Raw genomic sequence first — 27676 nt, 5'->3', positions numbered from 1 at the left:
CCGGCGCGGCCGGCGGTGCCGCCGTCCCGCTGTCCCCGCCCCGCGGCCGCCGCCGCCATCGCCATGAAGTGTCACTACGAGGTGCTGGGCGTGCGGCGCGACGCGGCCGACGAGGAGCTGAAGCGGGCGTACCGCCGGCTGGCGCTGCGCTGGCACCCGGGTACGGCCCGGCCCCGGCCCGGCCCCGGCCCCGGCCCCGGCCCCGGCCCCGGCCCCGGCCCCGGCCCCGGCCCCGGCCCCGGCCCGGCCCGGCCCCGGCCCGGCCCCGGCCCCGGCCCCGGCCCCGGCCCCGGCCCGGCCCCACGCGGCGCGGGGGCACGGCGCTGCCGCCTGGCTCGGTGCCGCGGGCGGCGGGGCGGCTGCTGCCGCCGAGCCTGACCGCCGCTGACACGGTTTCGTTAAATTGTCCTGCAGATAAAAACCTCGAGAACGCGGAGGAGGCAGCGGAACAGTTCAAGTTGATCCAGGCGGCGTACGACGTGCTCAGCGACCCACAGGAACGGGCCTGGTGAGCGGCGCTTGGCCTGGCAGAGGCTTTATTAGCCCCGGCTGTGCCAGGGCTCGTCCTGTGCTGCTCCTGGGCCTCGCTGCAAGTCAGCGCGGACAGCCGTGGGCAGGGGCAGCCGGCTGGTTTTAGGCTTGGCAAGAGTTAGAGCCATGCAGCCCTGTGGAGGGGCGCAGCTCCGCACTCCCACCTTCCCCTTGGTGTGCCGGGAGCTGAGGGCGTGCTGGGCCCCGAGGAGCGCCCTGCCAGCAGCAGGCTTGGCCTGCTTCCTCCTCCCTCCTCCTGCTGCTTTTCACAGCAGCTCTGGTCAGCTCTCAGCACTTGGGCACTGCGTACAGATGATCAGTTCTGATTTGAAATAACACACATACACATCTCTAAGGGATCGCTATTCTGAATGTTCTCTGTAAAACACATAGGCTGAAGCGTAACACACTAATCACACAATAATAACACAACATTACATGGCCAAACCCACCTATCTGGAGTTTGTTCTTGAAAATACAGGGCTGTTTTTCAGTTTTTATGTGCTTTTGTATGATTTGGGGTTTTTTTGAGTACTTGCAAGTATTGGGTGATTTAAATAATACCCTAGCCCTTTCTGGAAGTTTGGTGAGGCATCTTTCTCAAATGTGATTGATTGGTAGCTGGCTGTTGAGGGATTACTGCTATAGATACTGCAGATAAAGTAATAGTAAGTAAAGTAAAGGTCAAGAGGGAATATCTACTGGGTCTGTCCTGTTTTGTCTGTCTGAAGACTTTGGATGTGAGAGACAAACTATGGACAGTGGCTTAAGCGATACAGTGATGTGATAGGCATACTGTGTTAGTTTATCAGCATGGAGGGGTGTTCTGTGTAATCTTTGATGCTGTCAATTTTTTCTAGGTACGATAGTCACAGGGAGGCTCTGCTGAAAGGGGGAGTTGATGGAGACTATCAGGATGATAGCTTAGATCTGCTGCACTACTTCACTGTTAGCTGTTACTCTGGATATGGGGATGATGAAAAGGTAAGGAATCAATCTTTAATTAATCAGCTGAAATTTCATTATAAGTGTTAGCATTTGTTTTGTGTTAAAGTTATATGTAGAATTGTTAGCAAAGCTTACACAAACTGAAGACAAAACTTAACCTAGATGTATAAGGAGGCTTTAATTCTTGTATATTGCCCAACAGTTACTTAATCAAAATGTCCTGCTATGCTGTACAACTACACGTGTGCATATTGTTTATTTATCTTATATAGTGAAGCATTCCAGGGCTTTGCAATGCCATCTGTTTATTTAGAAATACCTTTATCAAGCTAGAATGCTGAAAATTACAGAAAAGCAATGTAACAATTGCCTCTGGGGGAAGGCATGCTTGCTATAATTGAATTCCCTATTTGAATTTCCCATAGGATTTTAAAATACTATATTTAATATATTGAAAAGCTCCAGGTGATTAGAAAAAAACATCAAGCTCCAGGTGATTAGAAAAAAACATCTACCAGAAGAAATACCTGCCCTTTTGTTATTGTACTAGTAGTCAGTTAGTAACATATTAATCTAAAAAAATATAGGCTATTTAATAGCGAATTTTATGTCTGGAGCTTCCACAGAACTTGATCCTGCATAATAGAAACTTATATCCAGTATACGGAAACTGTCTTTCTTCTAAAATTTGACTCCACATGTGAGAGAGACAGACATAGTGTGAGGAAGGTGGAAATAAAAGCCTTGAGAGATAGTGGAACTTCATTACCTCAAGCAAGTGCTTACAAGGCCTTTATCCTGGTTTTGAGTTACTCTTGCAGTGTAGCAATGTTTCTCTAAAATACCCTGCACATGAGCGTTTGTACATCTATTATTGTGCCATGCAAAGGGTTTGTTTGTTTGTTTATTTATTTATTTGTTTGTTTATTTAAGGGATTCTTTACAGTCTACCGACAAGTTTTTGAGATGATTGCAAAGGAAGAATTGGAATATATGACACAGGAAGATATTGAAGAATTCCCTATGTTTGGATATTCCCACAGTGACTATGATACGGTAAGGCAAGTGTAAAACTGAGCTACAGGTAACAGAGTTAAACCATTACTTTGTCCCAAAGGAAGGGTGCCTGCTCATCTCTGAGGTGAATATCATGCATCTGTGGTTATTTTCCACTGTTGTAGATCATTGTTGCAAGGGAAGTGCTTGTGGTCTGATTCATATTTGTGTGAATTAAAATTTATATTTCCTGTTGGACTATGGCATTAGCCAGACCTGCAGGGTGAGTTGTCAGACAGATGCTTCACAGGGCCAACCATCAATTATGCCAATGGAATTTAAGTCTTGTGCAAGACCTATAAAGCTAAAGCAAAAGAATGGACATTTTCTTTGCTTTCTGATGAGAGTAGTTTACCAATGTTTAACACAACATATGTTACTGAGCTAATTTTTTTTTCCTGTAACATGTAGCCTTTAGAAACTAGATGTGATGTTGACTGGCAGTGTGAGCTTCCATTATGATTACATTGTCATCTGCAATTAGTTTGTAGTCAGATTTGATTCAGAAAAAATCGCATGCTTTCATTTGTGAAGAAAGAAAAGAAAGTATATGGGTACTTGTATGACTTGAATTCTTGTCATGTGGTTTGACAATTATTTGTTACAATCTATCAGACTATCAGATTTAGGATTTTTTTTAAGGTTACCAGTATTTTTTGTATTGAAATTAAATAATGAAGTGATAACACTTTTCCTAGGGAATAACTGCATAGTATGGAAGTGCACTCAAATGTTGCATCTAGTGTGGTACTTCTCCTTGTCACTTTCTCAGTATGGATAATTATTTATGAAATTTGAATTGATTCATACCTTAAAAGTTAGTAGCTTCAGTGGTACAAAACTTGACTGGAGTTGGAAACAAAAGTTACAAATCAAACTTCTTAAGAAGTGCCAGGAAAGGTGTTTGGATGTGGGGATAAGTTACGGGATGGCTTAACAAACTGAAATCTTTCCCAGAAAAAATATACAGTATGTCTGAACCAGCTAAAATATGTCTTTTAATGTCGTCATCTTGAAACATCTTTTAAAAACTGCTTGTTTTGAGGCCATGGGACATATGATTATAGACTCAAAACAGCTTTAATGCTTTTTAAAGATGTCACTTAATAACTGCGAAAAGGACTGGAATTCTAATTCAATATGCTTTGACATCTGTCTAGTTCATGCTGTTCTGGAAGCAGGGACAGTGGTTTCTTCCCCCTAGGGATTCATAGGGGTATTTTATAGGAAATAGCTTCTGTTAAGTAGAAAGCTAATTTTGCCTGTTGTCTTATATTCAGACAAAGAGATTACTCTGTCAGAGGATTCCAGCATTGCAGTGTTTACTTCTCTACACAGTAGGAATATAACAGGAACAGAGTTTTAGAAGGGAGCTACAAAAACTGTAGAAAGGCTTCAAAATCTGTGATATAAATGCCCTCTGCTTTGGTGTACTCTGTGAGTTCACAACAAGCTTGAGAGGCAACTTTATTGAAGCCAGGCAGCCAGGAAAGGCCACGAGTTCGCAAGCAATTCATGGGAAGAGAAGAATTTTTGTTGCAGGTCAGCAAAAATTATCAGCTTCAGGTTTGAGTAGCAGGCTGTCTTGGTTTGGAAAGACAGGTGTCTGCTAAGGCAGGAGCCTCCCCTGAAATGGAAAAATGTAAACCCCTTCCCACCAAATTATCATAAATTAAGGGAGCTCTCAGGCAAAATATGGGAGCAGGAATAACAGTTCTTTATTAGGGAAGAAAATAAAAAGATAAAATAAACAATGCAGTGACCCAAAATAACACTGACAGAATCAGAATACAACCTGACACCCTGTCAGTCAGGGTGTTGGCTGCAGTCCAATTGGGAATTATGGCTGCAGTCGTCTTGGAGTGGCAGGTATGGTTCTGTTGGAGCAGTGATCCTGTAAAAAAGGGTTGTAGTCTTCCTGCAGTTGAAGAGACAGCTGTCCTCTGGGAAATCCAGTGCCAGAAAAACCCGTGCTGGTGTTCCAGAAACTCAAGACTATATATTCAGTTAGGAATGCTTGGCTCCTCCCTCTAGGCGGAGCATCTCACAATGGGATGTTATAGTACTTTTCAGTCATGCAGTCATGCAGACATTCAATAGCCCATTATCAGCAGATGTCTCCCCTGAGAGAGGACTGGTTGTGGAAGAGATAAGAAAAACTGCTCATTTAACAGAAGACGGTAACACAGATGGTAATAGAATAAATCTTGCTTCTCAGTCTGGGACTTAGGCAAAACGAAATCCACCTGGGGGTTCAGCAAGGGCTGCTGTACAGGCTGCTGGTGAGTGCTAGACATGTGCAGGTTGCTTTTTCTGTCCCTCCTCAACAAGTGACTTAGTTTTGCTTTTTCTTATAGGTAGTCCACCCTTTCTATGCATATTGGCAGAGTTTCTGTACTCAGAAAAACTTTGCTTGGAAAGAGGAGTATGACACACGACAAGCCTCAAACCGCTGGGAGAAACGAGCTATGGAAAAAGAGAACAAGAAAACAAGAGAGAAAGCAAGGAAAGAGAGGAATGAACTGATCCGTCAGCTAGTAGCTTTTATTCGTAAACGGGATAAAAGAGTACAGGCTCACAGAAAACTTGTAGAAGAACAAAATGCAGAAAAAACAAGGAAGGCAGAGGAATTTCGGAGGCAACAGAAGCTAAAACAAGCCAAGTATGTACATGTGGAACAAATTTTTTTTAAATGAAGAAACTATGCATGAGAATACCATATGGACATAGATGCTGATAGTAGCTCCACTTTTCATTTAAACATCCTTGAAAATTTTAGGTATTAATCTTGGTCTCAAGTGTGAGCTTTTTAAAACTCAAGTTTCTGCATTGTAGAGAGCTAAGACAATGGGGAATGGTTATCTGGGTGCTGTGGGTAACTGGCTGTAATAGCGCAGAATCCAGTGTGCTTTTATGTAGCTGGGGAAGTAAAACGTAATAGTTACCTTTTTTATTTTAGAGAAAAAAAGAATGTAAGTTGTAGAATAAGGGAAAACAGGACTATAGCAATCTGGACTTAGATCACCTTCATCTACCTTGGAGCTGTACTTGCTAAAAAGAAAGAGGGGTTAATGAGCTTAGCTTTGTTTTCTCCTCTTACTCTTTGGAAAGGACTCTTTCCTTGGACTAAATGCAGTGTCAAAGTTTGGCTTTTTTGCCAAAATAGAAAGAGGTGGTCTCTCAACTAGAGCCACAATTTATTTTTTCAACTGGAAGAACTCTTTGCTTGTAGCTATGAGGGAGGAGCTTGAATTCTTATTAAGAGTGCACTTGTAAAATAACAGCATATAAATAAAAATTATGTAATAACATATATAGAGTATATTATGTACTATTTTTCTATATATACATATGTACTTTCCCCCTTAGGGACAATAAAGTGGCATTATGCATCTACTGACAAGTGGCTTGATAATTCTGAGGCCAGAAGCTAGCTGGAGTAAAATTGAGCTGTCCTGTGATGCCAGATTTGATGACTTGAGGCACACTTAAATTGGGAAAACTGAGCTGGTACATTCCCATTATGCACAGTCAAGGAGTAATGTGCTTTTGGATATTTTTGTCCTGTATTTTTTGTGAGTTTGGATCTTAGAGTAGGATTGAGCTGATTTCCTTGCTGTTAGCTTGATATTGACCATGCTGCCTGAAATTCAGCCAGGACCCACCTATGTTTATATCTTTGCTTGCAGTGTAGAGGTACCCATTGACATCACAATTTAACTCAGGTTGCTCAGATTTCCAATTATTTGCTCTACCACTTTCTTCCTGAGATGCCCAAGAAGAATAGTTATCTTTAAGTAGAAGTTAGCTTTCAGTAACACCATTCCTGTAGTTCCCATCTCAGGGACACTGTGTAGAAGTTACTATATTCTGCTTGCAGGCTTGCTGAGCAGTACAAAGAGCAGAGCTGGATAACTATGTCAGATCTGGAGAAAGAGCTGCAAGAGATGGAAGCACAATATGAAAAGGAATTTGGAGATGGATCAGGTGGTGAAAATGAATTAGAAGAACAGGAGACAAAAGGCATTGAAGGTATAGTGTGTAGGGAGGTGATATATACTGAGTCACTGCAGTATGAGTGTGGCTTACTTAGAGCCTCAGATTCACAGTTCTGGCTGTAATGCAACTCACTCCCTCCCTCTGAGAATGGTGGGCTAGAGTCTGTCCCTCTCTGGTGTTTTTCTTTGAACAAGCTGCAGCTGTTACCTTACACCAGTGTCTGATTTGGTGAGGTTATACTGAGCTGTCTGTGTGTCAGTAGTACTGGAGAAATTGAATGTCAGTGCTGTGAGTATTTTCTGGGGCTTAAAGAGCATCTTGTTCAAAAATTGCTCATCAGACTTTGTCTCTCTGATCCCCACTGATCTCTTCAGACAAACAGGATGACGAAACTGAAGAAGCTGAACTTGTTGATGGTCTGTACTGCCCTGCTTGTGACAAATTGTTAAAAACTGAGAAAGCGTAAGTATTTGTGGTTGGGGATTTGGGGGTGGAGGTGTTGGGTTTTAAGTAATTTAAAACTGCATTCTAGAGAATTTTTAACTTCACATAATGATGAGTGTTGTCTTTCCAGTAAAGACATTGTCAGTGCAGAAATTTCCATAATTAGTAATGCTGGATAATGGGACTGTTGTTATTTTATATGTTAATATAACAGTGTTTGCTCAGAGGAACCTGCAGTAACAATCTGGTCTTCACAGCATGAAGAATCATGAAAAATCAAAGAAGCATAGAGAGATGGTATCACTGTTGAGACAGCAGTTGGAAGAGGAGGAAGGGAGATTTCCTGTGCTTTTGGATGATGCAGATGAAATACAGACCAAAGAGGAAGAAGAAACAGAAGGCATACCCAAACAAAAGTACTTCAAATTGTTTTTAATTTTATCATGACTCATGATTTACTAAGTCTCAGTGGCCTTCAGAGGGTGCTCTTGACGATTTTCCACTGCACTGCTGTCATTATTGTGTAATTTGAAATACTTCTTAGCAGCAGAGTTCCAGTAAAACACATCCCTTTGCATGACTGCATTCAAGTGCCATAAAACAACAGACTTAGATTTTCTTTGCTGCCTAAAGTTATATGTTAAGGAAAATAAGGGTTTGTTATTTTTCAAGCAGAGGGACTTCCACAGAGCTCATGCTTATTGATTTGGTACTTACTGTCAATTGATTGCTGGCATAAATAGAAAATGAGTGTGCTCAAAATCAGAATTGTTACACAACTTAATTTTTGAAACAGACAGAGCATAATCCCAACTATCTCACTGGTGTTTATCTTTGGGTTCAGTCTGAGCAGAACAAATGTTTTACTAAATGCAGTGAGTAATTTGGGAGACCTATTGTTTTAATTCTGGCCTGAGTAACTTTCTTTTTGTGGCTACTTAATATCATGTTAAGAGGATAAAGGAAAAATACAGCTTGATGTCTTTTTAGAAACCCTACTAGGTTTTGAGGGTTTTCTGTAAAAAAAGGTAATTTAAAAATTATCTTTACAGGCTCTCAAAGAAACAAAGGAAGAAGCAGAAAACAATGAAGGTATGTAATCATAGTCATACTCTGGGACCTTTACAATCCAGATTGCTTAAGAAGCTGAAAACCAGCATTTAACTCCTGACAAATTATTTCTCTAGCCTGCAAAACAGGAACTTGAAATTCCACAGAATTTGAAAACTATTTTAAAATATTTTATATTATTTTTTGCCACAATAATAACTTCTATTAGACTAATTATAATCATATTTTATCATAATAATAGACCTCACTTCGTTCTGTTAGTGCAGATGTGGTGCTGACTCTAAAAAGGCTTTAGTCTGAAGTATAAGAAAAACAGATGGAAACAGACAGATAGGGAGAATGCAAGGAATTGATCAGTAAGACTAGTAGTGGCCTTGGTGCATAAAGAACTCAACTTGGTGGTCACTTCTGGCTTTAGTTGCAGGACTTGGTATAATACATTGTTTTTTAATCTGTAATTTAGAGGGGGTTGAAAAGACTGCCACAGTATTGGTTTCCTGCTGGTACTGTAGCTGTTGTAATGAACACATCCATCTTTCTTTTGAACTGCAAACAAAAGTAACTGTTATACTCCAGTAAAGTAATCTGTTATACTCCAGGATCTTAGTCTGTGTGTGATATTCACACATCAGTGCTGATAGCAGCAGGTGAAATTCACCAAGAGCAAGCTGTTTCAGGCTTGAGTGGCAGGGGTGTCACAGTCAGCATGCTCCTCTGTCTGCCTTCCTCAAACTTTATCCTTTTCAAGTACTTACTCCTCAGTCCTAGCCTCGTTCCAGTGAGCTGTCTGTATCAGTTCCTGCCTCTTCCATGCTTTCTCCTCTAATTTCTGTCCTCTCCCACTCCATCATTATCTTTTGTTCTTAAAAAACTTTCCTGAGACTTTCAAGCAGCTGAAGCTTTCTGGCTTTGCGTTGGTCCAGTTGCATAGTCCAAGTATTGGCTGGATGTTCATGTTTCTATGCAGCCTCCTGTTTGAGACCAGAAGGTCTGTTCTCACTGCAGGGGTGGCACACAGTCACCGTGGCTCTGTTCCATCAGTTTGCTACAGCCTGAACAGTAGGTGCCTCTCTTGCGTTGCTGAAACTGGAATCTTGTGCTGGGAAATCCTGACCTCCATCCTTTGCCAAGTATTGTGGAGTATTGAGAATCCCTGTGGGTTTTATTTTCTTTTCTTGAAGTTAGGATTAGCCAAGTTTTTTTTCAGGTAGCTGAAACTGTGCACTAGAGATGGTAAGACTTGCATTAACATGGTGTTAGGTCAAGTTTATTACTGTGCTTTTGGGAGCTTTGCCGTTCTGCTTCAGTCAGGTAGTTGATATTTTGCCAAACTTCATGTATTAAGTCTAGTGTGGATGATGGAAAAGGCTGCCAGTATCTGCTAGGGAAGGCAAATACAGTGTGTCTACCTAATTTCAATCAGCTCAGTTATTTTGGCTTGAGTGTCCTAATGCAGTTGTCTGGCACAGAAAACTTCAGACTAAATAAGTAACCCTTTGCAAAGTTATAGGCCAAGCCCAATCTGTGAAATAAGAAATGGGAGTCAGAACAGGATGAACCCTGTGTGTAAGTTGAAAGCTATCTTCATTCTCCTCTTCTGTAGTTTCAGAGGCTGTTTTGTTGGTGTTTCTTCACCACAGGTGGCCTCATCTTTCAAAACAGGAGAACTAAGGTTTTACATGTTACAGTCTCACTGAAAACACACAGTAAATTAGGAGGGTCCATGGCTTTCTCTCCTCCCAACCCACCCACATTTGAGGTAAATGAGTATAATACTATAAACATAGTCATTAACAAACTGAAAGTATTTAACTGGGATTTTTTCTGTTTGGACAGAGTTATGAGGACTCTTTTGATCAAAGTGCTGATGAAGAAACAGTTGAGCAAAAGGAAGTGTCCTGCATGGAGAATGACAGGGGTTCAACAGAGGGGTTGGTAAATGATGGCCAAAGATGTGTTGTGTCAGAGGACGCAGGCATTACAGATGATGTCAGCCAAGAGAATGAAACAAAAAGTGAAGCAAAAAGGTGTGTTGGGTTGCAACATTGCAGTCACTGTGTCATTCCGTGTCATGTTTGATACTGTCAAACAAGGATAGATTTATTCTAAAATGTGGACTTTGGGGCTGCTCACCAAAACTGATTTGAATAAATAGGATACTAAACAAAGTGTGTAGGAACTTCTCTGGAAGTGGTATTTGACTGCAGATTGCTGCCATATCACTTCCCAGAAGCTGATTCAACATTTTGAGATTAACAATTGGCTGTATAATTTTTTTTTCTGGATACACTTACATTTCATTGCATGAAGCAAGAACAATAGAAAGCAGCAGAGACATTGAATACTGAAAAACATCAGAAGCTTGTAAATGCTGAATGTTCCTGTGTACTTATTTGGTTCATCTTTGTCTGTTAGCAGCACTAAGCCTAAAGGGAAAAAAGCAAAGGAATCAAAAAAGTCTTCAGAGAGCTCAACAATGGTATGTCAAATTATTTGTACTATTTAAAATAGAATCATAGGTTGGAAGATCTAGTTCCAGTAGACCACATTTTTCAAAACCCCATCCAGCCTGGCCTTGGACACTTCCCAGGGATGAAACATCCACAGTTTCTCTATGCCAATGCCTTATCACCCTTACAGTAAAGAATTTTTTCATAATGTGTAATCTAGACCTGCCCTCTGTCAGTTTAAAACCAATGCCCATTGTCCTGTCACTCTGCCTGTATAAAAAGTCACTCTCCCTCCTTTACATAAGTCCCCTTAAGGCACTGGAAGGCTGCAATGAGTTCTCCCTGGAGCCTTCTCTTCATCTTTCTCAGCTTGTCTTTTTAGGAGGGCTAAAAGGTGGGGGTCATATAACTACAAAGAAGGCTGTTTTTTTGGTCACCTCCAGTCTACCAATTCTGCCCTGTGATTTTGATAGAGCTGAAACTTCAGCTCTTGTCCTCACAGAGAAATGCAGGACTCAGCTTCATTTCTAGGAGAGCTGGTGAAGTTCTGTGTACAAGGCAATTCAAATAAATTAAATGGCTGAGGACAGAGCTGTTGTCACCCAACAGGCAGTATTGTTTGCATCTTTCTCAATATTGTTGCTTGCTGGAGAGCAAAACTTTGTAGTAACTACAGCTAAGACAATACTAAATTTACTGCATCTCAAAGCCCAAAGCATTATCTGTATGGTCTGGTGAGATCAAAACTATTCTTTACTTTGAATTAGATTTGCAAGGCTTCCATTCTTGATTTTACTTAAAGCACTTTGAAAGTTATGTTTATTTTTTAAAAATATGTGCTAAATTGCTAATAAATATAAAATACTGATGTTAAAAAACAGCTTATTCCTGCTTCATTGCCAAGGAGAAACTGTGTGCAAGAAGTTGGTGTATTGCACTGGTGACATATTCAATACAAATGTGAAGCATTCTGGGGTTTTCTCATTGTAGAATGAAGTTCCTATCCACTGTGTAACCTGCAACTGTGCATTTCCATCCCGAAATAAATTGTTTGAACACCTGAAAGCCACAGGACATGCAAGAGCAACAACAACACCGACTGTAAATGGAGCTGTGAACACCAAAAGCAAAAAAGAGAAACGTAAAAACAGGTAGAACTTTGCTATAGTGACAGTCTTCAGAATTGTACATTAATACTCTCGCAGAACTGAAACATGCACACTGCCTGTGACTGGAGTTAAAGGCAAGTACCAATGTAGGAAAAAAATGAAGACGCACAAAAGGAATACTGTCTTGTGGAAGACTCTGTGCTTTCTTCTGTTCTTAACAGCCTTCCTTTAATCATAGAATGGTTTGGTGTCATGGCACAGATGAGTGTTCCTTCTGCCAAGCCACATTGTCTAAAGCCCTATATCCTGAGCAGCTTTCACACCATGGGTGGGGAAATACTAACTCAGAGCTACTCATCCTGTGTTCCTCTAGAGCCTGCATGGATTATCTCAATACAGAGGAAATAATAAATTATTTTGACACATTTGCTGTTGCTTTTCTTTTGAGAGGGCTCAGCTCAGGGTGAGTAGCCAGTAGCAGGGCCTGTGCTCTGTTGGTGCTAATAACACCCAAGTCATGGGTTTGATCCCTCTATGGGCTGTTCACTTAAGGGCTGGCGTGATGATCCATGTGGATCCCTTCCAAGTCAGAATATTCTCTGATTCTTGATCCTCTATCAAATATGAAGCACCACCAAGATATGGGCTATTTTTTCTGCCATTCTCAAATTACTTAATTACATTAAGCAGCAGACAGAAGGGAAGGAGTTAGATGACAAAGCTGTTTAATCAGTTTTGACAATTCCTGTTTGTTTTGTACATCTATCTCCATGGCAGTTGTTGGGGAAAAAAAATCTGGTGGAACAGCCTTGCTGGAATAAGTGAAGGAGAAATAAATGAGTGACATGAATTAATTAATTTGTTCTAACTTCTAAGGAAAGACACCGTGCTTCTGTTTAAAGGCATAATCTGCCTGATCTTCAGTAGAAAAAAAAGGTGGGATAGCAAACACCTGATTTTGGAGTAGAATTGGTTTGCACACAGGAGTTATCAATGAAGTTAGAGAAAGCAGTGCTCAGCAAAGGCAACAATATTGTTTAGGACCCATGGAGTAAGATTTGGAGAGGTATTGATGCTCTGTTACCAAAGTTCCTCTAAAGAATATTGTCCTCCCCCAAACCTGACACAGTACTTTATTGAGTCAGTGAATTTTTCCAATGTTAAAGTTGGAACAAAAGTAAAATGATAAATGTACAGTTCTTGCTGACTGTCCACAATATCTGTTTTTTTTTTATTGGAAGCCGAAGTAAGCAATGACCTTACACATTAAAATGTGATTATGTAAGAAAGAATATTTTATTCCATGTTCCAGAGTTTACACCTTTACAAAATGATTAATGGGTGTGCTATGCAATCCCAAAAGCAGTAGGAGGAAAAGAGAACTGTGTTTTGGAGAGAGTGATGACTGGATTTCTTATCCCCATGATAAACATAATTACTATAATTCAAAACATCTCAACTATCTGCAAACTTTTTGTAATGCTCTAATTACAGTGTGTCCTTGTAGGCAGGGTAAACAGTTTTAAGTCTAAAATTTCTTTCCCAACTCTTTCTGTCACTCTTTCTAAAAATTACTGATTTTGATAGGATTTTCACAAGGGAAAGAAGAACACGTCTGCCTCTCCATTTGATACTCTGTTAATCCAGTCAAGTTTTTTTTGATAATGGCAAAATAGGTGTGTAGTTCATACAAATCAGCACTGTAGAACTGAACTGTAGATTTACAAAACAGATTACATCATATCCTTTGTTGAACACTGTCAGTATCTGTCAGAATGCTCTTATGATACTGAACAAGCATGAAATCATCACACTGTGGTTTTATTTTCCAGGGTAGATTAGTGCCCAGTCTAGGTTGCACGTATCAGGGATTGTGTGTGCCTCTCATGTAAGGAAACAAATCAATTCTATTTTGCAGCTGCTCTTTCCACGTGTCTCTGTAAAGCAGTACAAAATACTTCCACAGCAAAGTCGACATCGCTCTTAGTAATGCACATAGGAGGCTTAATTCTGAAAGTCTGAGGAGCGAGAACAAAAAGAAAAATAAATGCTCAAATTGTACAGAAAGAATATAGTTCCAAGCAGCCTATCTGGGTCAGCACTCCCGCCCCAAAAAAGTGAGGAAAAAAGGAGAACAACATTTGCAGGCACTGAGGCTTATGATAAATGCACTTTGAAGTGGAGCAGTTTTGAACTTGACTGCACTGAATTGCATCTGACTCATGACCCCCTCTTGATAACCTAACTGCCTCCACAAAAGACCTAAGTAGAGTAGGTCGTGTCTGCAGTTCTGTTTGGCAGACAGAGACAGAGTAAAATCTCAGAGGATTTGTACGAAGAACAGAGACAGACCTATTTTCCTTTCTTGCAGCTCTACTGCAGGGAAAAGTAGTATCTGCTGAGAGTGGCAGGCTCTTGCATTGTGTCAGTTGATTTGCTGTTTTATTATAGGCTGCTTTTAAAGGCTTTTAAGAGAATGCATTATGAATGAATCACTAAATACTATATTGTAGTTAGGGTGCTATAGCTGGAAAGCATGTCGATCAGGAAGGGTTATAATTACAACTACACTTGTCAAGAACATAGGCTCTTAAATCTAAATGTTCAATCTATGTTTCCAAGAGTATTCATTTTGCATAAGAATCTTAAATTTCAGATTTTTCTGAAATGGGACTTAATACAGAAAGAGTGGAGTAATGGGTTTTTCCACCCACAGCCCCTGCTGAAGCAAACACTTAGGTAAACAGCCCTCTTACCAGACAGAACGAGATTTTACTGCACTGAGTTTCAGCTTGTTACCTGCCTCCTGGTCTGTGACTTAGGGAAGAACTGATGAGATGACAGGTACAGTATCTGATTTATTTTAGCTACCCTCCATCCATCTCACATGGAAGCTGCCTCTTCTGTCTGTGTCAGAGGGCTTCACTGACCAGGCCAGCCCTGAGGCAATTCTCTGCCATTAACAGAGTGCTTCAGGGAACTGGTGCAGTGTCCTTGCTACAGCATGGAGTACACTGGCAGCTGGTGTCGGCTGATGGCCTTCACATCCAAGTCTCTCTTTTGTACTGTTGCTGAACTTGCTGTAAACACCATTTTTCCCCCCTTTAATTACTATAGAATTAGAAAACTACAAGCTCCCCAGACTCAAAGAACTAGTTTTGTACTGATATGTCAGGTGATAACCTAAACTGTGCAAAGACGGTCCTGAGTATTGATGAGTTCTTCTAAATTGCATAGACTGTAGTACGTTGGTTTTTTACCTTGGTTGTCTCTCTGAAGGAAAACTCCAAGCTTTGAGCTTGTTCAGAATGTTTGAAAATAGTAATACAATTCCTGTCCAGTTTTAAAATGAGCAACATTAAACAGAGATAGCTTCTAAGAGTATACATTTTCTACTTTATTCACTAAACTAAATTAACTGGAGGGAAGCAGGCATGTAGTTCACAAGGACAGAAGATAACCTTTTTTATAATCAGAGGTTCAGTACCTGACTGTAGAGTCCTCCTCTGCCAATCAGAACCCCCATATCTTTACAGTCCTCCCAGATTTGACTGATTTCTTCAGCTGGAAGAGGGTGTCGGTTGTCCTAAGGAAAGGAAATACTAAACTTCACTTAGGTATTCTAAATTAGTTTTTTGACAAAGATGGTGTATTCCAGTCTCTCCAATAAATCCCAACTGTAGCTGAAAATGTCAACTTCCCTGCTGTCATGAGCCTGTGCAGTTAAGATGTGTATCACTGTTTACTTACTCAAAGCTTGTGAAGTAGCTGAATGATGGAGTGTTCTGGCTCATTTTTAGTCAGAGCAATGTTTTCCCACTGCAGTGTGTGCATTTTAACAGGAAATATTTCTAATATTTGAACTAAAATAAAATGTGATAAAAACTTCAATGGCACTGTAAATTGAAAGGAATGAAGTCACTAACCTTATCTGTCACCATTTCTACTCCAATCATAAGTCCCTTGCCACGGACATCTCCAACAATCTCGAATTTATCCCGTAGTTTAGCCAACTCCAGCAGCATGTATGTTCCCACATCCTCACTATTTTTTTGGAGACCATCTTCTTCAATAGCCTGGTTAAAATGAAGTACCATGACAGTGTTGCATGAAAAGCTTTCAACACATTCTGTTAATCCCCATTGAACTTGACACTATATTTATCTCACTTCCTTGCTATGTTCCTTGACTATCTTGGTGCTCACATTTTCCTTCTCATAAAATCCTCTTAACAGCATCAGAATACAATTGCACATAATGCTTTGATATTTCTGTGGCACTTTTCACATTTTTCTTAATACTTACATTTAATTCAGTAATTCCTGCTCACATGTACTCATAACTGAAAAATACCTGACCAGAGGGATTATTTTCAAAATCTTACCAGAATATTTTAATTTTTTCAGTATCATGAGAAGAATACAATTTGACTAGGCTTATCTGTGTGTACCAGACAGGGAACACCTTGAATATTATATTTAGCAACAACATGTTTTTTATAACAATCTTTTCTTCATTCTTTACACTGTCCTCCTTAATCAGAGTTCATATTTGCGGGCATATACTGGCACCTACACACAAAACATTAGATGAACTTAACATCTGTATTTAGAAAAATTACATTTAAAAATAATTACAGAAGATAAAGTGGTTGTTTCTACTTTTCCTTTTTTTTTCTTTTTCTTTCAATTTCATTTTATTCTTTCTAACTCTAACAATTTCCTTGGAATTACTTGGCTCTGAGTTATTTCAGAGCTGAAAACCCCCAAAACATGGGTTCTTCATGCAATCATCCATCTTATTAATAGCTTAAACCCCCAAATCAGTCAGGAAAGTAGCATGAATAGAAACAGTGTCTGCTGTAATGAAGTGAGCTTCAGGAATTAATGTTCTGTGTGTAGTCAAGACAAATTGATTTGTGGTAGTGACCTACTACCCACTGACTGATTTCCTACTGGATAATAAGAGAAATATGTTGCACATTTTTCTATTTTCTTTTTCATGAAGCAATTTTTTTTCCAAAAGGATTTCTGACCTTGGTATTTGTAACTGTCTGGTCATTAAGGTTTTTTAAAGCATAAGGTAAAAGCATAAAGTAAGCATAAAGCATAAAGTAAAATTTTGCTAAGCATGTATACCAGAAAATAGATTTTATTAGCTGTGGATTTGTGTAGTGCTATGAAAAAATGAGAACCAAAGGGAGATAAAGATGATTTTAAAGTCATAATTATAGGGCTCCTACTCTTTCTAGAAATCTGAAAATTTTTGCTATTAAACTAATCAGGATTTTTTCCTGTGTATGGGACACACTGGCCATGCATGTATGCATGCATATGTTTATGTACTTAGCTATTTAAAAAATTACCCACATAGAAATATATATATATTGTTATATATAACAATATATACAATATGTTATAACTTATATACTTATAACTTATATACATATAAGTTATATATATATATATATATATATATATATATATATATATATATCTATCTTATACATGCAACTCTCATCTTTTGATTCAAAGACCTTGTGATACAGATAAATTCATATAATGTTCTCCCTACGTCAAGAACTGCAGCTCCAACTACACAGGCCAGAGGGTTTCCTCCAAACGTATTAAAGTGAAGGTTTTGAGCCAAGGAACTTGCAATCTCTAAAAGAAAAAGAACAACACTGGTGACTCCTTCAGTTCATCGAATCACAGAATCATAGAATTCACAGAATGGTTTGGGCTGGAAGGGACCTTAAAGATCATCCAGTTCCAACTCCTCTGCCATGGCCAGGGACACCTTCCACTGTCTCAGGTTGCTCAGAGCCCCATTCAGCCAGGCCTTGAGCACTGCCAGGAATGGGGTATCCACAGCTTCTCTGAGCAACCTGTGCCAGTGCATCATCACCCTCACTGTAAAGATTTTCTTCCTCATATCTAATCTAAACCTAATCTCTTTCAGTTTAAAGCCATTCCTCCTTGTCCTGTTATTCCTATGCTCTTGTAAAAAGTCCCTTTCCATTCTTCTTACACTGGAAGGCCAACATAGGTCACCCCAAAGCCTCTTCCAGGTTAAGCAGTCTCAATTCTCTCAGCCTTTCCTTTTAGGAGAGGTGCTCTGCCCCTCTGATCATCTTGGTGGCCTCCTACAGTTACCTTGTTTGGTAACTGTACTGAATTGCTTTAAACATTTGGTACTGTAACAACAATTTAATTTACTGTGGGTCAACTCGAATTCTGCTGGAGACAAAACAGCAAGATTTCCTGAAAGCAGGCTCTGCAAAGTATGTTTATTTCCTAAAACCATACTGCCTAGCAGGTATCAAAACAAAACTTATTTTAAAAGTCATGCTTCTAACATATGCTCTCACCTGCTATCTACAGATTTTCCTCACTAGATTGAACCAGCTATTCGTACGAATCAAGCAGCTGGGTAAAATCCTGCCCTATTTATTCAGAGTATATTTATCAGTAAAACAGTGAATTCAGTGAGGATTTCCAGGCTCTTTTACCAGCTCTGCAAACCACTCACATGTTCATTCCTACTTCAAACAACTAAACCCGTTTAAATACAGCTCTGTACTGATATAGCCCATGGTGAAACAAGTGAAGCAATGAGGATCCAATTCATCTGTCAAAAGATAGATTGAGATAAAGTTTTAAGTAACATTCATCTTTTTAAACGCACATCTCTCCACCAGTAATTATTTTATATTATGTTTTGCAATTACTCTGTTTTAGATCATAGTGGAACAGAACACTCATACCTTTTGTTGTAACAACAGCTGCCATTGGGAAGCCATTACCAATTCCTTTTGCCAAAGTAACGATGTCAGGGACTACACCATGTGTTTGAAACCCCCAGAAATGGCTGCCTGTCCGTCCAAATCCTGTCTGTACCTTTCAAAGGAAAAATTCAGAGAAACACTCATCACTTTCTCACACTTTATAGTATGGTTTCTTTTGTCTTTCTATTGTTACTTTCTATTTGATTTGCATTAAACAGCAACTACATCTGGAGTCAATATGTATTAGGACCGGAAATCAGATGGTCCTACACAAAATCCTATTTATTGTAATTGGACTTTTCTTTCATGTGATAACGTCATCATGTCTTAGGCCTGGCGGGATGCACAAATAGGATGCAGCTTCCATTAAAAAAGTGGAGAGGAAATGTAAAATCATTTGAAGCATTTGATAATGTTTTAATATTGTTTTAGCCAAGAAAATTCTACTTCTAAAACATACTTGCAGAGGTATAGCAATCAAGTCTCTTCTGTATTCTGTCTGTCAACAATACTCATAAAAGGAAGGGTTATTTTGACAAATCTTCCATCATGAGCAGCATTTGTGGCATATTTGTGTAAATCTACTGCTCCCAGAAAGAAAGGACTGAATTCTGCTACAAGTATTACCTTCGCCCAAAATGAGAATAAAGGCAGTAAAAACTGGATGGCTCCTATGCTTGGATAGATGCAGTTTAATACTGTGTTAAACTTAAGCTATGAAGTGTATCACATTTTGTTTAGATTATTTCCAGGCTTCACTTGGATTCTGTTATGATAACTTTCAGAGGTACCCTACTCTAGAATTCTTACATAAGAAAATCTGACTCACTTCATCTGAAATGCAAAGGCCCCCTTTTTCCCGTATAAGCTGATAAGCTTCCTTTAAGAAATTTCTTGGGTACTGAACAGCTCCATTAACACCCTGCCAGGAGAGAAAAACAATGTTTTCAGGAAAAAACAAGGAAACAAATTCTACTTGAGAAAAAAGCCTAGCAGCCCTCAGGTAACAGCAGGACTGCTGTTACAAGCTTCTGGCTCCAGCAATGAAACTACTTCAGAAAGCTTCTGCTCAGGTCATGCATTCCCATTCCACAGTGCTGCCTGCTGTTCCATTAGTTGTGCTGGCAGGAATGTTTGTGAGACCATGATCATTGTAAGACCAAGTCAATTAACAAGAAACTGCCCAAACAAGGACCATGAAAATCTACACGCAGCAAAACCCAGGAACTGTTTGCTGATGAAGCTGACCACAGAATTCTTATTCCTTCTTTGGTTAATTTGTTTAGAACATTGCCTCCTCAATATATTTTCACTTTGACAATTTACATTTGCCTTGGAAATTCAATTTTTCCCTGCACCTGGACCAGAACAGCTTTTTAGACTCAAGTACATAAATACTTAGAAAACAGAAAAAAACAGATAACTGCTCCAGTTTTCCCTCATAGTCACAGTTCTCACATTGTTCCTCTTGCCCAGGATGAATTCTCCATTTTTCCTATTGAAAAACCACATATAAAGCAATTGTGAATGTAGGGTGAAAATTTAGGAGAATGAATCCTGTGGCCATCAGTTGCTGGATAGCTGTTAAAAATATAGTGGACAACATGACTAAAGGAGGGAGAAGGGGTGTTGAGTTAAAAGTTTACAGAAATAGTAATGAAAATTGAAAGAAGATAATAGAAACCAAACAATAGCATGCATTACACTCACTATTTAAATGCAGGAAAAAATGTGTATGTTTCATCATGATTCTGTGTAGAATTTCATGAGAAAAATTCTAGTTCCATTGAAGTCAGTGACAAAAGCTGGAATTTGAAGGCAGTGCATTGATTCTTTCAAACACTTAAGGTGTTTAAAGCATTAGAAAATCATAGTAAGAATCAGCAAACATCAATGGTAAGGTTGCTGCTAAAGAATATCAGATTTTGAGTATTTCACACTATTTGTGCTATCACAACTGAGAAATGGCAAACCACTTACTTGGATTGGTTCAGCAATAAATCCAGCTACTGTCTTCGGCACTGAGGTATTCAGAGTATCTTTGAACTGTTCAATGTACTGGTCTTTTGCAAGACATGCAACTGTTTACAGGGGAAACACTTTGAAGGAGATTTGCTTAATATGACACAAAACTAGCTTCAAAATATTAAGCTATGCATCTAAGCAACAAGTATTGTATGACTGCGTGGTAAATCCCACCTCTCAAATGAACAGGAAAAAGCTAAACATTAAAGGAGAGTGTCTCTTCTCGTAAATGTGTACTCCATGGTTAGTGCAGGTAGGAGGATTCTGGAAAATAAAGTCTGTGCTTAAATAAAGAACAGAGCACTTAGTATGGCTAATGCTACCATACACCAGGGACAGCAAAGCTAAAAACAAACCATTCTGTTATGTGTGCAAATGAATTAAAATAATAAAAAGCACTTGTTGAAATAGTAGAAAAACTGATTCGAATTGTTACTGTAGAGGAGATTTCACACTGTGCTGTGTATGGAACATCTTGCCCAGTGTAAGACCTCTGCCTATTGCTTGTTGTGCTTACTATTTGCCTTATTCCAATATAAAAGCTGGAAAGCTGTCAGAATGTTAGGAACTGCAAAAAAGACCATCAATACTTCTGTTCTTCCAGATGTGCTGAAGTGAGTTTCACAGCTTCCAGAGTTGATAATGACAAAATACTGGAAACAAACACTGGGATTTCAAGAAGAAATCTGAGAACATGGTGTCCTCTGCCCCAGGTTTTTCCCATTTGTATGCAGGGTCCTGAGATTCTCTGCAACATTTTTTTTGGGTTAGCCTTGCAAAACCTAACCAGACATCCACTATGCTTGAGGAGGTAATTATAACCTATTTTTACAGCCCTCTAGTATTTTGCAATCTGAGAACCAAATTTTTGTCATGTACCAACCTTCAGAGCAGCTGCATTTTCGAACAGTTTGCACTGGAGAATCTCTACAATGGCTGCCTCCCCATGGACCACGAAAAACATCTGGTAGCATTGTCTGTCAAGCATAAGAGAAATAGCTACAGATTTGATGACACCTTTCTAAGAGATCTTTTGATCTAATGACTAACAGCAAAACAGAATAACAGCTGTTAGAGTCAAGGGGCAAACACAGTTCAAGGAACTTGTATGAGGAACACTTAGGAGTAGCACCAAATAACCAAGACAGTTTTGGAACCAAAAATTTTAGATTGTTCCAGCAACAGCCACTCAACTGGTCTTTTATTACTTTTTTCATTCTTGATCAGGATATTGGTTATCTAAAGGTAATGCCAGCATTTTAAGACTTGCTGGTAGTATTTCAGTAATCTGAAATATGAACAAAATCTGCAAAGTAGAGTGAGGCAGGCAGATCTAATAGAGACAGCTCCAGCTTTCTAATCCTTGCTGTTGATGAAATACCATATGAGTTTGGGCATTCATTGAGACAGATTGGGAAGCTGTTGTAAATGAGCCTTCCTATGGTTAATAATATGGCTGAGCTGTCTCCTGCAACTATTGGAGTCAGCAATAGTGGCTTCTAGAAAGTTTCTCCAATCTGCTCAAGGGCAGGGACATAACATACTGCCATTTAACTTCAGTGGATCTCCTCAACAGATATGTCTCCTGTCTTGCTGAAATAGGATTCCCATTCATTATAGTGAAGGATCTGCTCCAGACCATCTGAAAGCAGCTTTGCACAGATCTGCCAAAACGAACTTGAAAAAAAGGGGTTCAGAACACTATTTTGCTTCTTACACAGACTTCCATGCAAGCTTCAAGCATGACTAAATAATTGCAAATCATGGATCACCCACATTATGGCTGTCCTAACTCCAAATTAGCCTAAGAAACTATACATAGAAGAAAAGGGGACTCTGGCTGTTGTTGAATTTACACAGCAGAAACTGCTACACTGCAGTTTTGATTAGTGACCATAAAGCACTTGAGGGCAGAAAACATAGTAATTGCTGAAATACTCAAATAAAATGTTAGTTACCCTGATTATTAAAAAAAAATAATAAAAATCTCACAGTTGTACAGCCAAAGCCATTGGCAACACCATGCTTATAATGAGTCAGAGATGTCAAACCCAGCGTGTAAGGGCTGCCTCCGTGGTATCCTCCTCTATTCAAAAACAACAAAGCAGATCAACATCACTCATTTCCAAGAACTGTCTGGAGCAATATTAGTTCTGAGAAGGCATGCTTCTGAGATATAAATTGTTGGGGAAAATGTGCATTGTTGTACTGAAACTGAGAGATTCCTACTGCCATTTTTTGCTCTGCCTTTTGACTCTGCTGTTTCAGATATAAATACTGTGAAGAAATGTTTGAGAGGAGATGATTACAATTACTGGAACCAACAGTAATTCAGACAGTGCCTCATGAAGTTCTGCTGTAGCACCTGATCCCTACAGAGCAAGCATCTCTGTCTTTTGAATCTTGGAAACAGCTGTTGTCTCTAATGGGTGCTGCCAATCATTAAACTAGATGGTGGTTTGCTCTCAGTTTTATATACAAATCAAAATTGGTTAGTGAGGATACACAAACAAGGTAGGTACCCAATGTTCTGTTGACACAGTAACAGAAAAATAAGCTCTTCATTAACACAGCCTTTTATTCTAATATTTAAGGCCCCCTAGTCTGTACAGTAAAGTGAACTGTTTACAGTGTACTGGTGTTCAGCCCACATCCATCCCTGTCATTATGACAGAAGAGCTGTTTGCATACCTGTGCAGTGAACTGTGGTTCAGGGCTCTGATAGAAAAACAAGGCAGCAAAGCAAACAAAACAAAAATCAGCTCCCAGGCAGAGCAGTTCCCTGCTGAGGTTCACTGAACCGCTGTTCAGAGCTACCTTTGCACCCCTCACACAGGGGCACTGAGAGAGGGAAATGGAGGAAGAATGAAGCAGTTGCTCAGTCTTGGTCTGGCCATGAACAAAAGTATATCAAAGCACACCCTAAACACAGACATCAGATAATTTCCTAGGTAAGACAAGCAAAAATTGCAGGTTGCATTTTTATTACAAACTAGTCCTAACATGCTATATAAAAACTTCAGCTCCTGGTTTACTCCTCTTTGTCAAATAAAGTAATTTTATAGCATTCTCCTCTGCAGACCTGGGGTGAAAGAGTTCTCAGTTATGTCTTGTTTTAGGCATGCAGAGAGTGATCGCAAACACAGAGTGGTTTATTGAAGCTCTGTCAGCATTACCTGAGAGAGATGATGTCGAAGTTACGGGTGTGTAGCCTTGCCATGAACATAGCTAGATCATTGGCTTCTGATCCGCTGTTGGTGAGATAAACCACCTGTGGGAGAATGCTTGGGATCGGTACAGCACAAAAACACCTCCTTCTTCTTCAGCATCAGACCATATTGGTTAATAACATGATGAATTCTAGCCTAGCACTGCCACAGGGTGACCTCACCACGATAAAATTAGTCCTGATCTTATGCTGTATATAAGAACAAAGATCCAACTGATGTGCCCTGGGAGGGTACAGAAAAACCTCAAAGGGTTTCAGTTTACAGGATTTCCTAAGATGGATTTCTGATAGAAAGAAATTGAAGTGTTGGGTCAAACTAAGAGGACATATAAATTTTTTTTTTTACTCTCCTTCCGTCTTTAAGATTGCAACAGCTTCATACTCTTCTGCTAGCCCAATTTTATTTTATCACCAATTTATTTTACCCGAAAACAAAAAATTATTTTTCTTACTGTTTCAGTAAATATGAAACATGACACTTTTGTGGTTTATCTATTTAAATGCTGGTAAATATTTACACATACTACAGAAAATACTGTCAAACAATTCTCACTGTGTATTTTCATGAGACCAAGAAAATTAAGGCCAGCTATATGTAAGAATACTAAACATTTTCTTTGCTCCTTTAAAGTAATTTTTAAGCCCGCAATGCCTCCTCACAGTGACAAGTGAAGAGAGAAAATAAACAGAACAGATATGGGGATATTATGCTTGCCTACAGCTGGGTCTAAAAAAAAAGGCCCTGAGGACCCTCATGCTCTTTAACTGACAGTCTGAATTCCCCATACAGATTTTCTCTCTAAAGATATCATGACTCTCAATTATTTAATAAATACTTCTTATAAACAGAGACCCACTTCACCAGCCCCTGCTCTTGTCAGAAGCAATTTACCTTCAGTGGATCTGGAAAAAGAGAAGTTAGCTTCTCAGCATACTCATGGATTGCTGGGTACATGTAGATGTTGGTGGTATGCCACAGGCGAGCCAGCTGCTTCTGGGTAGCCATAGTTACCTTCCTGCATGTAGCAAGGGAGAGACAAAGGGATTGAATTCCAGACAGACTCCTCACTCATACGTGCACATACCTCTGTGCTATTGATTCTGCAAATGCAGATGCTGCACCATGTGCCAGATAGAGGAACAAATAGACCAAATTAATGAAATCTTCAAAAGGTAGCAGAAATTGAACTGTGACACATGGCAATTCTGTAAATTATATTCTGGTTTTAGGCTCACAGTGCTGCAGATAATTGAAGCACAAAACAAACATAGGTGTGTCTTCCTGTATTTTATACCATAAATCAAAAAGCAACATACTTACGGGTGACAGTGTCCAACACTGACAGTGACAATTCCAGCAAAGAGATCAAGATATCTTTGTCCCTCATGATCAAACAACCACTGCATATGCCCCTGGTGCAGCAGCAATGGCTTCTTGTAATACGTTCGCAGTGAAGGTGCAATATTTTGCTCACGGATCTTCTGCATACGTTCATACGGATAGGACTGAGTGGAATAAAACAGTCAGTATCCAGACGTGCCTTCTAACAGATTCCTCGTAACAGATTCTGGCACATAGAAGGCTGTTCAAATCTCTGAAACTCAGCTTTTTGAAATGTGTTGTTCTACACATACCTACCTGTTTCTTACATGTTTTCAAATTACAGATTTGTCACACAGGTATGTCTACAGGTTATATCCTGGCTGTAGCAGTTGGGCTGTGCTCAAAGAAGCAAATTTTATAATCATATTTAGCAGATGAACCTATCACCCAAACCCAGGAATGAAGCTTTATTTAATTTCAGTGTAGTATGCATGACTTACTTCATATTTTTCAGGTACAAAATCACAAGGAGGCATTTTTGTTTTGATGGAGACAGAACTTTTCCATTTCTGCTGTCTAAAGGCAACTATAAAATAGTAAGAGAATTATGAAACACTTGGCAAACTACACACCTGAAATATTTGCTCAATAAATTTGTTCATGGAACACATAAGCTACAGTCACAGAAAGTTTTGGAGGGTTTTTTGGTCTGAGAAGTTTTCTTTGGGGAAAAATAAGTAAGAAGCTGAATATATGTAATTTTAAAAGAAAGGTGTTTATGTTTCACCCATGAAAACTAAAGTTTTCAGTTTCACATGGACTTCTATTTTGACAATAATTTTTAGTTTAAAAATAAAATCTGTTTCTAATACAAGTTCTTATCTGGAAGCAGTGGGTGAACGCTCTACACCCTGACAGCGCCCAGGGTGACTGCAGTGGTCCCAGGGAGCAGGGCAGAGACCCAACAGACCTGAATGTAGGGCTCACCGAGAATGCCCCACATAAATGGAGCTGAGTCAGGTCCAAGGTTCACCCAGGGAGCCCAGGCAGGAGCAGGAGCACACGGGGCCAGAGGCAGGGCTGGACACAAGGCTACAGCAGAAGGCCAAGGTCCATCCAGGAGAAGAGCCAGGGCTGGGCTGGTGGCAAGGCTCACGACTCAGCTGAGGCAGGGACTGAAGGCTCAGGGCACAGATAAAGCAGGGCTCCTGGGCAAGGGGTACAGCCCTGGGGGAGGCTGTCCAGGGGACACGAGCTGTGTCAGGGCCCTGACAACTCCAGCTGCCATCTTCCATCCTTGCTCCAAAATCCTGGGAACATCACACTGTCCTGCCTTTCATTGAACTGCAGATGCAATTCAGCAGGTACCAGAAAGAGGCACCTGACTGCCCAGAGGTTCTGGAGTCTCCCTCACTGAAGATATTCAAGAACCCTCAGGACACAATCCTGTGCCTTGTGCTCTGGGATGGCCCTGCTTGACTGCCCAGAGGTTCTGGAGTCTCCCTCACTGAAGATATTCAAGAACCCTCAGGACACAATCCTGTGCCTTGTGCTCTGGGATGGCCCTGCTTGAGCAGGGGGCTGGACCAGATGACCCACTGCGTTCCCTTCCAACCTGACCCATCCTGTGTCTCTCCGAGCAGGTATTTCAAGAGACTCTATTTCTGCACCTAGAACCATCTCCTGAGAGTTACAAATTTGTTTTAAAAGCCAAAGGTTTTAACCAATTTCTAAAACACATGTAAAATATAAATGACTGAAGAATAAAGTTTCCTGAAATTAATTAGATAGAATGTCACTTCCCTTACAACCACTTACAGCACAAATGAATATAGGGTCTACAAGAGCCCAGTCTCAAAAAAAGTAGTTGAAAACCCATGGATTAGGGAAGTTCCAAGGGACTTGCAGCTACACCGAAAGCGCTTCCACGCGCGCTGCTCGGCGCACAGGCCGCCCCATCCCACCCGCGCTGCGCGGAGCGGGCGCAGCCCCGCGGGCCCGGCCCCGGCAGCGCCGCCCCCGCTCCCTCACCGCCCCTTCACCGCCCTTCATCGCCCCTCACCGCCCCTCACCGCCCTTCATCGCCCCTCACCGCCCCTCATCGCCCCTCACCGCCCCTCACCGCCCCTCATCGCCCCCTCACCGCCCCCTCACCGCCCCTCACCGCCCCTCACCGCCCTTCATCGCCCCCTCACCGCCCTTCATCGCCCCTCACCGCCCCTCACCGCCCCTCACCGCCCCTCACCGCCCCTCACCGCCCTTCATCGCCCCCTCACCGCCCTTCATCGCCCCTCATCGCCCCTCACCGCCCCCTCACCGCCCCTCACCGCCCCTCACCGCCCTTCATCGCCCCCTCACCGCCCTTCATCGCCCCTCACCGCCCCTCACCGCCCCTCACCGCCCCTCACCGCCCCTCACCGCCGCCGAGCCGCCGCGCCGCCATCTCCGCCGCCCCGGCTCCGCCCCGCCCCGACGCGTGTGCTGCTGGCCCTCCGGTGCCTTCGCATGCCATTCTCTCGATGTCATCCCATGCTGTCCCCCGGGGTCATCCCACGCTCTTCTTCTGGTGCTGTCCCCTTAAGTCACCCTGCGCTATCCCTGCCAGAGCCGTCTTCTGACACTGTTTGACTGTGAGCCCTTCAGAAGAGCCTCGACGGGCTGGAGAGATAGTCAGAGAAGAGCTCTGAAATTCTACACAGGAAA

At 40.8% G+C, this 27676-nt stretch overlaps 2 protein-coding genes across 5 annotated transcripts; one reads left to right on the top strand and one right to left on the bottom strand.

Annotated features, from left to right (window-relative positions):
* Nucleotides 1-11: 11 nt before the first annotated feature.
* On the top strand, nucleotides 12-12033 carry DNAJC21 (DnaJ heat shock protein family (Hsp40) member C21). 2 transcript variants are annotated; one of them, XM_021551934.3, is made up of 12 exons: nucleotides 12-160; nucleotides 415-508; nucleotides 1392-1515; nucleotides 2413-2535; nucleotides 4893-5197; nucleotides 6416-6567; nucleotides 6909-6996; nucleotides 7236-7394; nucleotides 8031-8070; nucleotides 9886-10076; nucleotides 10468-10528; nucleotides 11490-12033. In XM_021551934.3, the coding sequence occupies exons 1-12, from the start codon at nucleotides 64-66 to the stop codon at nucleotides 11652-11654; spliced, it is 1599 nt and encodes a 532-aa protein (XP_021407609.2). In that variant the 5' UTR covers nucleotides 12-63; the 3' UTR covers nucleotides 11655-12033. The 2 variants fall into 2 exon arrangements, with proteins under 2 accessions (XP_021407609.2, XP_021407598.2); XM_021551923.3 differs by having other exon boundaries at nucleotides 10465-10528.
* An 847-nt stretch (nucleotides 12034-12880) lies between these two features.
* Nucleotides 12881-27443, bottom strand: AGXT2 (alanine--glyoxylate aminotransferase 2). Of its 3 annotated transcripts, XM_021551945.2 has the most exons (14): nucleotides 27392-27435; nucleotides 25474-25559; nucleotides 24971-25155; nucleotides 24542-24665; nucleotides 23597-23691; nucleotides 22413-22506; nucleotides 21304-21397; nucleotides 20376-20476; nucleotides 19225-19317; nucleotides 18375-18507; nucleotides 17183-17271; nucleotides 15535-15684; nucleotides 15096-15194; nucleotides 12881-13626 (listed from the first exon to the last, which is right to left on the bottom strand). In XM_021551945.2, exons 1-14 carry the CDS (start codon nucleotides 27414-27416, stop codon nucleotides 13516-13518), a joined length of 1479 nt encoding a protein of 492 aa, XP_021407620.1. In that variant the 5' UTR covers nucleotides 27417-27435; the 3' UTR covers nucleotides 12881-13515. The 3 variants fall into 3 exon arrangements, with proteins under 3 accessions (XP_021407620.1, XP_077646102.1, XP_021407627.1); XM_077789976.1 differs by lacking the exon at nucleotides 25474-25559 and having other exon boundaries at nucleotides 27392-27443; XM_021551952.2 differs by lacking the exons at nucleotides 20376-20476; nucleotides 22413-22506.
* Nucleotides 27444-27676: the final 233 nt, after the last annotated feature.

This window comes from Lonchura striata, chromosome Z, assembly GCF_046129695.1.
Source record: "Lonchura striata isolate bLonStr1 chromosome Z, bLonStr1.mat, whole genome shotgun sequence".
NCBI classification, from domain to species: domain Eukaryota; kingdom Metazoa; phylum Chordata; class Aves; order Passeriformes; family Estrildidae; genus Lonchura; species Lonchura striata.
The sequence above is the reverse complement of the archived record's forward strand: the minus strand, read 5'-3'. Positions and strand labels throughout refer to the sequence as shown.